At 42.2% G+C, this 10453-nt stretch overlaps 1 protein-coding gene across 1 annotated transcript; it reads left to right on the top strand.

Annotated features, from left to right (window-relative positions):
* The first annotated feature begins 469 nt into the window (after positions 1 to 469).
* On the top strand, positions 470 to 10185 carry LOC119353373 (cysteine-tryptophan domain-containing zinc finger protein 7-like). The gene is made up of 13 exons (XM_037619988.1): positions 470 to 631; positions 1747 to 1819; positions 1906 to 2033; positions 2162 to 2524; positions 2629 to 3953; positions 4299 to 4699; positions 4791 to 6442; positions 6515 to 6669; positions 7134 to 7291; positions 7379 to 7542; positions 8353 to 9045; positions 9126 to 9234; positions 10025 to 10185. Exons 1-11 carry the CDS (start codon positions 494 to 496, stop codon positions 8539 to 8541), a joined length of 4746 nt encoding a protein of 1581 aa, XP_037475885.1. The 5' UTR covers positions 470 to 493; the 3' UTR covers positions 8542 to 9045; positions 9126 to 9234; positions 10025 to 10185.
* Positions 10186 to 10453: the final 268 nt, after the last annotated feature.

The following is a 10453-nucleotide window of genomic DNA, read 5'->3' as shown; positions in this document are numbered from 1 at the left end:
CGCCCGCCCACCACCACTCACCAGCACCCAGGTCGTCTACCACCAAACGGGGGGAGAGAGAGAGAGAAGGCGGCAGCAGCAGCAGCCAGCCGCAAGAAAGCTCTGTCGCGTGAGGCAGGCCATTAGTTAAAAAAAAAAGTATCCCTCGCGTGCGACGAAGCCTCGAGACGCCGGGCCGAGGCGACGAGGCGGACAGCGAGAGGCGGACCGAGGGCTAGGAGAGAGAGAGAGAGAGGGTGCGTGTGTGCGGGGTGCGAACGGCCCGAATCTCGCGATCCCCAAATCCGGAGGGCGTCGGAGCCGGCCGATTCGGGCCGCTCCGGCCGCGGCGGCGGCGGCGGGGCTGCGATTCGGGGGGATTCGCCCGATCGGGGAGCTCGCGGGCGGGGATTCGAGCTCGCGATTCGGGGGGCGAGCGAGGCGGGCGGGGTGTGGGAGGTGGGCCCGGGCGGGGCGGGGCGGTTGACCGGGGCTGTGTAGGTGGGGTGGGTGGATGCTGTCCGTGCGGAGGCGGCAGGAGGATGCTGGCGGCGCCGCCGGCATGGCGGACCACGCCGAGCTGGAGGAGGGGGAGGCCTACGCCGACGACATGCCCCCCTTCGACGACCCGGACGTCTCCCTCGCTTACATCGTGAGTGGCCCTCCTCCTCCCGCTCCTCCCGCGCCTCTCGCTTGCTTGCTTCATCACTGCAGCTTCCATGCCCATTCCGGCACCACATGACTACCAGTAGATGTATATAACGCGCCTACTTTTCTAGTGCGACGAAATGAGCTTGATCTGCGCAGGTAACGGATGCCCGCGTTTGTTCGATTCTCCCGCTTTGCAGGTGTGAATGGTGCCAGTCTAGCCGTTGCGGCCGGCCGGCTCCGTTGGTGGGTCAATTAAAGTTTGCACGATTTGTGGGTCAATTAAAGTTTGCACGATTTGTCGCTGTAGTTCATGCGCTACTAGAAGCGGTCGCATTGGTGGATCAATTAAAGTTTGCGAGATTTGTCGCTGTAGTTCATGCGCTACTAGAAGCGGTCGCATTGGTGGATCAATTAAAGTTTGCGAGATTTGTCGTTGTAGTTCATGCGCTACTAGAAGCGGTTGCATTGATTGATCAATTACATTTTACGTTGTTTGTCGCATTGATTGATCAATTACATTTTACGTTTTTTGTTGCTAAATAAGTAAGCACTTCTATGACGCGTGCTGTTATATATGGAACTAAAGAAGCTAATCTCAGTCTGATGGGGTGTTGGTTTTTCGTTTACTAGTGGTAATTTGGATTTGGCCAGTCCCGGTCTCTAATTGAGACCAGACAGTAACTTTATAATTGTGCAAAGAAAAATCTGTGACATGGATCGACCCCTGACCCTATCTCCTCTACCACTAAGCTAAATCCATGGCATTAGTTTTGACATCGCCAAATTCGTGTTATTATTGGCTTGCTTCTTCTCAGCCTTTTGGTATTAATGGGTTCATTGTTATGACATCCACTGCTCCATAAATTACTAAAAAAGTGTCTATGTTCCGAAGACAAGGTTAATAATGGCTTCATGCTTCATATAGTCAATTTTTGAAAAGTGTCTATAGCTCTCATGTAGTTCATTGTTTGTATGAAAAAATTTCAACATGAATTTAGTAGTCACTAGCAATTGTAATACACAAATGGGATAGTCACTAGCAACTTTAGGTGTACTGTACCTACAATCATATTGTTGTGATCATGTTTTTTCTAATGTCTGTTCGTCTTGTTGTAGGATGAAAAACTACAAAATGTACTAGGCCATTTTCAAAAGGACTTTGAAGGAGGCGTTTCTGCAGAGAATCTAGGTGAGGAAATGTTTTGCTGTGGCTGCAGTTAGTTTGATCTGGCTTCATTCTATAGAAACATTAAACGTGACATTAATCTTTGACAGGATCAAAATTTGGTGGATATGGCTCATTTTTGCCAACCTACCAGCGTTCCCCCCTTCTGCCCCACACTAGAACTCCACCTAAGGTGGCAAATGCTAGCTCAAGATCTCCTTATCACCAGTCTACTGAGGTGCTTAAGTTGGCTTTGGCTGTACTGTCTGGTTTCTGCATCAGCATTGCCATGTACATTAATTCATATGGCATTGATGATTTGATGGTTTACTTCTTTTGAGTCTGATCTAATGGTTTGTAATGTAGGATGTGTGTCAGAACCCTCCGGCTATGGCCGTTCCATCTGTTTCCCAGAATAATGGTTCTGTGGCTCCTTTTTCTGGTGATTCAATTAAAAAGGAAAGATGCGAAAGCACAGCGTCTAAAAGGGGCTCTAGCACCCATGATCCTTCAAATGGCCCATCTAAGTCTAGCGACCAGAATAGATTTAAAGTACGGATAAAAGTTGGTTCCGACAATGTCTTGGCAAGAAATAATGCAGCTATTTACAGTGGTTTGGGCCTTGACATTTCTTCACCTTCATCCGTGGAGGAAAGCCCTGATGGCCACGGGGGCCTCTCACCCGAATTTAGCAATGTGCAACTTGAATCTCCCCGGACCATTCTTCAGGTAAAGTCTACATGTTCACTGTATTAGCATTGTGTACTTGTATTTTATTATGAATGGTTCAAAGGGCACATAATCACTTCCATTCTTTAAACATGATCGCACAGATCATGACATGCTTTTCAGTTCCTGGAGGGTACTTGTTATCCCCTCTTCATGGCAGTTTGTTGCAACTGACAAAGAAGGTTGTGCCTTCATTGAAGAAATGGGAAACAAGCTTGGAGATAGAAAATGCACAGGAAGCATATGGAGGGCATGTGGTTAAGAAAATGAAGTCTGATGGTAAGAAAAAGAAACCCACAGATATGAAGAGGTCAAGTAATAGAAACGATGTCAGTGCATTTATGAAAAATGAGATCGATGTAGAAACACTTGCTGGCCAGAAGATTGCATCAGAAGCTCTCAGCATACCGTCTAGTCCCAGAGGCATGGATGCAAACAGCAATTGTCAATTTGAAGAAGAAGCAACAGGAAAATCTTTGGAAAGAAACAAAGATGATCGATTGAAAGAATGGGCTGTAAACAGCAACAGCAAGACAATCACAGCTGAAACTGCCAAAGAGGAGACTACCGACTGTTTAGCAAGTGGTGGTTTTGGCAGCTCAGAATTGGAACTTTCAGCAGCAAAGAGGGAGCTGAAACCTGTGACAGAAAAGACAGCGTTGACTTTAGAAGAGATGAATACAACCAGTGACACAGATTTTCTGTTGGATAGGAAACATGAAAGAAAAATAAAGCCTGAGAGTAAAATCAATCCTTCTGTCATTAACTTTGAAGAAAACGCAGTTATAGATGAAAAAGCTCCTGCTGTTTGCAGAAGCATGGAGAAGGTTACTAGCAAAGAGGCTTCACTTTATGATACAAATGTGAAAAGTAACACCAAGAGTGAGGCCAAAAGAATTCACAGGGAACAAAAGAAGAATGCTCCAACATCTTCTGATCTTCTGGATGTTGACAAGGGTGCTCGTTCTTCTGCTGGAGTTAAAGAGAGGAAAAACGATTCTCACTCCAAATCTAGCCACTCCGGGAAGAAACCCAAAGCAAAACCACATAGAGATGTCAGGGACAGTTTGCCTGACGGATCCCATGGATCCAAAGAGCAGGATATATTGGAGAATGGGGTTGGATTGGGAGAGTTGCAGCCAAAGGAAAAATATTGGATCAAAAGGGATTCTGATATGCTTGGGGCATCAAAGAGGGAGATTTCATCTAGTGCAAAGCATGACAGACATATAGCTTCTGAGGAGCAGAAGATGCATGTACCTCCATCTTCTGTATCGACTGCAAATGCAGCTCCTGCACTTCAAGCACCTGTCGTGATAGAGGAACATTGGGTACAATGTGACATATGTCAGAAATGGCGTCTCCTACCATATGAGTCGGATCCTGATACTCTTCCAAAGGAATGGAAATGTAGCATGCAACTGTGGCTGTAAGTTATAGTTCTTATACAATTGTATACCTCCTGCTTTTTTGCCGCCTTAATTCTTCTCTCCATGAGTCTTATCTGTAGATAGCATGTAACCAGCAGCACCTTATTATCAGGAGCTATTTGATTGTCTGCTTTGAAAGTACTACACTTATAGCAAGCAAGTGGATTAAAATTTGGATAGATCTTATTGCGGGTTTCTGCTTTACACTGAAACTGTTAGGTTGTAGGTTATGCTGTTTTTTTCAGTGAGGTGATATCTTATAGCTCTATAATATTCTCCATGTTCATTAGTTAATGAACACTCTTTATTCCTTTCTGAATAGCTAGAATTTGGAATTTTTGCAGGCCTGGGATGAATAGGTGCGATGTTGGTGAGGAGGAGACTACAAATGCTCTGAATGCACTATATGTCATTCCACCCCCTGCCAACGGTATTCCTTCAGTTGGTCATCCTCATGCTGCTTCTTCTGGACTGGCAACAGCCAACACGTTCAGTATAAATGGACATGCTGAACAGAGTAGGAAAAGGAAGAGTTTTCCAGGTGATGGAAGTGCTTTGGTTGACAGTTCTCACCCAACACAAGCTTCAGCTTATTCAACGATCACCCAACCCCCTCCTAGAGTTAGAAGTACTGCTGATACTAATCACTATCCTTCCGAGAGAGATTCTGTGAGCAAATCAGTTGACGTTTCCACTGAAAAGAAGAAGTCCAAGAGCAAGAATCGTGGCAGCTATTCTGATGGAGGTTCTGTTATTGTTCTTCCTCTATTTGATACACTGCCTTCATGTGTGCTTTCACTGTATTTTGTATTTACATTTATTTGGTGGCAATACAGGAGATCTTGTGGAAAGATCCAAGAAGCATTCAAAAGGAAAAGGCAAGAGGGAGATGGATTATGGTGAATACAAAGCTTCTAAGAAAATTAAAAAGGAGGAGCGGCATCGTTCTAGCAGAGACCGGAACCCTGAATGTGATTTAGCTAGTGGAGACGTTCCTGATGAGGCCAAGGCTTTTCTTGCAAAGGCAAAGAGTTTGGGTGAGAAGGGTGATATTTCTTCATTGAAGCAAAAAAGTGTTGCGAGGTCTGATCGTGTGGAGAAGTCCAAGAGAGACAAGGATGAGGATATAGCTCTTCCTGAAGATAGGGACAAGGAACAATACCAAACCTCAGATGTACAGAGATCAGACGTTTCTAGCAAGAAGAGGATAGTGAAGGAATGGGAGGAGAGTCAGCATAGTTCAATAGCTCAGGTGAGCAGAGGAACCACAGTGAATCACAGCTCTGCTGCCAAGGAAACTCATAAGGATCAAAACTTAAAGGAAACAAAGTCCAAGCCAATAAAGTCTGAAGAACTGTATTCCACGACGGATTCTAAATTAGGAAAAGGTCTGCACTCTAATCAGATTTCTTCTTATTATGGTGGTCATGTAAACAATGAACTTGTGGAGGATAGCACACACTTTGCTGGTAAAAGAGGTCCATCCGAAGTATTAGATAAGCGATCTTCTGAACATGCTTTGGACTTAGCTGGAGCTGCTTCTAGTGATGTTCCGACCACAGCCATAGCTTCAAGTTCTTCAAAAGCTTCAGGCTCTCAGAAAAAGAAAAATAACTCCCAAGTTGCAAAGACTTCACCGATTGAATCAGTTTCCTCATCACCACCGAGGAACTCTAACATTGATAAGTTCTCCCAGAACAGAATAGTGGAGAAAGATGGGCCTATGAATGCTAACCCAGGCACCATGCCGAGCTCAGTAAAGTATCTCAATACTGAAGTTGATATAGTAGACAATGTTCGGCAGGCTAAGAAGTCCAAGGAGAGTTTGCTTGCAAGTGAACCTGTCTTACATGGCTCTTCACAAGGAAATTCTGACAAAGATGATGAATTAGTTCAGTTAACTCAAGGCCATGCATCCGAAAGGTTTTCATTGAGAAAGGGTTTGGATGATGATCAGCAGCATGCATCTGGGAGAAAGGACTCCACTGTGAATGGCTCCAGCACAGCGAGGGGTTATAACCACCTGCATTCTGGTGATAAAAATAACTTGCGCACTGATGGCTCTTTAGTGCAACCTAGGACTGCAGCTTCGGGCTTGAAAGGAGATTTGATTGCGAGTGAAAGTAAGAAAACTGCAGCTCCTATCCAAGATAGAAATGGATTAACTCATTGTGCTCTGGATGGAAATCCTAAACCAGAGGTGCCATCTGGAAAAGATAAATCTTATCCCAAGAGTAACAAGCAAGATATGGAGAAGCCCAAAGCCCAAATTGCCCCTTCGCCTCTGAAAGAAACCCACTCCACTCCAGTAAAATCTAATGCGTCAAAATTGACACCACAGTCAAGGCGAAGCAGTGATGAAAATGGAGGGCAACAGCGTGTTGCCAAACAGGGAACTTCAAATCCTACGGAAGGGAAAGATAGTAATTCAACTGCATATGCTCTCAAAGAAGCTCGAGATTTAAAGCACAAGGCGAACCGTTTGAAGGTTGTTCACCTTTGCTCTTGTATGAATATGCTTACTTTTATTTTGTAAGATACTTACCAAATTTCTCTGCAGAAAGAAGGAAAAGAACTTGAAAGCACAAGGCTCTATTTTGAGGCAGCCTTAAAATTTCTGCATGTAGCATCACTTCTGGAACCTCCTGGTATTGATGGTCTGAAACAAGGTGATGCAGCTCAGAGCATGTATTCTGATACTGCAAAACTCTGCAAGTAAGCTACACAAATATAGATGATATATTGTTCTACTTGCCAGGTTATTTCATTTCTGCGAATAAACGCATGGGAACATAGCTCACCTAGTTGTAAATTGGGAAGTAGTGCCTGGAAGTGTTTCTTCGGCATAGCGCGACTTGGATGGGTGCTATCATCATTTGGTTAGCCTGATGCTTTTCACATTATAGTTGATTAGCCTGATGGTTTTCACCTATATATATATATATATATATATATATATATATATATATATATATATATATATACTACAAGGCTGATGTGATATTACTAAATGTTAGCGAGCTGGATCTAGGCCAAATTGCTTCAACAGCAGTATTACTGTTTGGGCTATCAAATTGTAGTCAGAAGTTACTGTTTTTTGTAGCAGTATTCATGTTTTCTAGGTGAAGAGTGTTCAAGTTTGGTCAGTATAATTAATTTGTATTCATTTTATTGTCCAGCTTTGTTGGTCATGAATATGAAAGGTGCAAGAAGATGGCCGCTGCTGCTTTAGCATATAAATGTGTTGAAGTAGCTTATCTCAAGGCTGCATACTACAAATACCCTATTGCAAGTAAGGACCGGCAGGTGTTGCAGGCAGTTGTACAGACTACACCAGGTAGTTGAGTCTGACTGGTGAAATTTAAGTTTGTGTATATTAAATGTAGCTTGCGTTGTGGAATTTCAAACATTGTTACTTTTGTAGGCGAATCACCATCATCTTCAGCATCAGACATCGATAACTTAAATAACAATGGATTATCTAAGATGGCCCCTTCAAACAAGGATGCTAATTCACCCCAAGTTGCTGGGAACCATTTATTACTGGCCGTTCGCAATCAACCACACCTGACAAGGTTACTAGCTTATGTAAGTTCTTGAATATCCTGATTAGCAGTTCAATAGAGTTCTCATTTATATTTATAATTTAATAATTTGTAGCAGTTAAATAAAGTTCTCATTTATATTGATAATTTAATGGTATGATACTGCAGTTCATAATCTTGTGACAATGTAATAAGAACAAAGAAAAAGTTCATTATTGTGTGCTAACGTGTGCTTGTGATGGTAGCTGCAATCCTGCATGGTAGTGGCAAAGACATAGTTCTGATCCTTGTGGCTGGTATGATGGTGTATTAATTGGATACATATATGAATTGAAGCCGGTTGAACTTCCAGTATCAGATATACTTGTAGTTGAGTTGTATAAAGAAATTTCCTAGAAATTTAACTATTTTAGTGGTCAAGATTTTGAGCACTAGAACATATAATTTTGGAATTAATTCCATAAAATAGCAAACTGGATAGATGTTGGCAATCATAAGCAACTGGCTCTGCTTAATGGTGAAATGTTAACTGTGTCCTGGGAAGAATGCCAATAACTTGTTTGTGAGGAATTGCCTTGTTCTCAGATAGGCTGCACCGACATTGGGTGGGTCATCCCACGATTTCCGTGGTCCAGCCTTATTCCTTGTATTCAATAAGCATTGGTGGAATTGTATGGTGATAAACCAACTGACCCTAAGGCTATTCCACTCGTGAAACCAAGTAACTTTTTTTCTTTCTAGAAAACCCCCCAAACCATATACCTTTTGAATTAACACAGTTCTACTTTCAGTGCCTGCATTATGGTTCATTAACAGGATTTTGGATCTGATGTTATGTTGTTATTTTTCTTAGACAAATGATGTCAATTCTGCCTTTGAGGCAACTCGGAAATCACAGATGGCAATTGCTTCTGCTGCTGGCAACCATGAAAAGGGAGTGGATGGTCTTTCTTCAGTAAAAACAGTTCTGGATTTCAACTTCAGAAGCGTGAATGATCTACTCAGACTTGTGCGGATTTCAATGGAGTCTATCAGCTGCTGAGATCCCAGAACACAAGAACATGACATCCTTTGAGTAGGTGCTGTTGGATGTGTGATACTTATACGGTTATACCATTTCACTGTCCCCAACGTGCTGGTAGTATTTAGCGGAAAAGTTCAATAGCGCAGAACACATAGGTCTTATCGTTTAGGCGTGCTGGTTTGTACAGGAAGTGTTTTGAGATTCTACTTATTTTGTTTCTTTAGTGGCGTTCCATTCTCATACAGTTGCTAGCATCTACTTGGATGATGTGAACACTGAACAGTCTAGCAAGTAAGGCAGCCGATGATGGATTTCATTGCTCGACGCTTGTGATACTTTGGACATTTTGGGTGGTAACTCTCAGATTGCGCTTAATAGGCAAATGCACAATATTACCCGGAATCGCCTACATGCTGTAAATTATGTGGTCCCCACTGAGCTGAATTATGGTTGAAGAGTATCTGTCGGTTTTCCTTTGAGCTGTTACAAGATGACAGTGTTGGCCACTTAGCAGTTTTGATGGTACGTTTCAGTTTATCATAACTGAAGTTCAATACCTGTTGTTATATTCTAATGTTTATGTAATCTCAATTCTTGAGCAGGGGAGAGGACATCAATGTCAATTAATCTTGCTAACTGAGAAAACAGCTAGTGGGCGTTTCTTTTCCGGTCTTTATATAGTGGCATGTCTTCTGGAGAAAGTTCAAGCAGGTAAGCTTACTAGTAGTATTTTATAGTTCATCAATTGTTCTGTTGATATCCAAGTTTGCTTGCGCCTTAGGGAAGTGTGGAAGGAAATTACTATCTTGTCATGTTATATCTATACCTATATCAATATAAAAAGACCCAAAGGGGCAGATCCAACTGATCTCGGCCATCGAACTAAGTCAATCCAACGACCTAAATTGCTCCAATGGCGAGCATTAAACGTGTTTAACGTGCAATTAATATCATGCCAAATATTATACTAATCACATGATTAACACACAAATAATAGCATACCTAATATCCGCGTGCAATTAATATATTGCCTAAATATTAACGTGCGTTGCACGTGCGCATTTACTAGTTGACATAAGGATCCCATGTCACCATGTGGCCTATGAAACAATTTTAAGTGACTCATGCCACTGAGATAATATTAGAACAATCCATTGCATCTTTTTTTGGAATGCTTGCTCCGTGTCGTTGAATCATAGTATCATACTACTATATATATACATACTGCATACACCGCCTTGTTGCCTAATTTTCGCAAGGCTGTCACTTAGCTCTCAGCCAATCTCTTGTTTCTTATATGTAATGTGATAGTTAAATGTATTGGTGTCGTTTATCATGTTTGTACTTAAAGGATATCCTAAAAGTCATTACTTCATATTTATCTGGCATTAGTAAGCTGAAAAATAAGAAGGTACCTGTTCCATGTTGTTTTTGAGAGTCCAGTTCTGTGGTTCTTGTTGAAGTACCGACACTGATACAATGACGGTGCCTTCTCTTTCAGGTTTCAAAGAAGTAACCGCTTGGACCATCACCTGTTGTGTATGAGCATTGTACAAATTATTTTTCATGTACAATAGGTTAACCCGTTTTTTCGTTATCGATACCAGACTGTCTGTACATGTATAACTCTAAATCGCTTGGATTCCGGCCAAGTTTTAGTCATCCTTGTTCTCACAAATCTTGCCAGTTTCACATTTGGTTGCTTATGTTAAGATAGTCTAGAATTAATCTTGACCAAGAACGTTTTGCAGAATGCAAGATAAACCTTTTCTATTCTGTACTTTGTAGCACCACCCAGTTCGAGTAAAGCGATGCGAGTTGCTGCCTCTTCTCACTCTGTAGTTTCCTTTTTCATGGTCAAACAATTTCGAAGTTAGGAGTTTGATTGAAACATCAAGAAACGCTTTCTGTTTCCATGCGCAAATGGTTC

Source organism: Triticum dicoccoides, chromosome 2A (assembly GCF_002162155.2).
Source record: "Triticum dicoccoides isolate Atlit2015 ecotype Zavitan chromosome 2A, WEW_v2.0, whole genome shotgun sequence".
Classification (NCBI taxonomy): domain Eukaryota; kingdom Viridiplantae; phylum Streptophyta; class Magnoliopsida; order Poales; family Poaceae; genus Triticum; species Triticum dicoccoides.
This window is presented reverse-complemented; position numbering and strand designations above follow the sequence as displayed.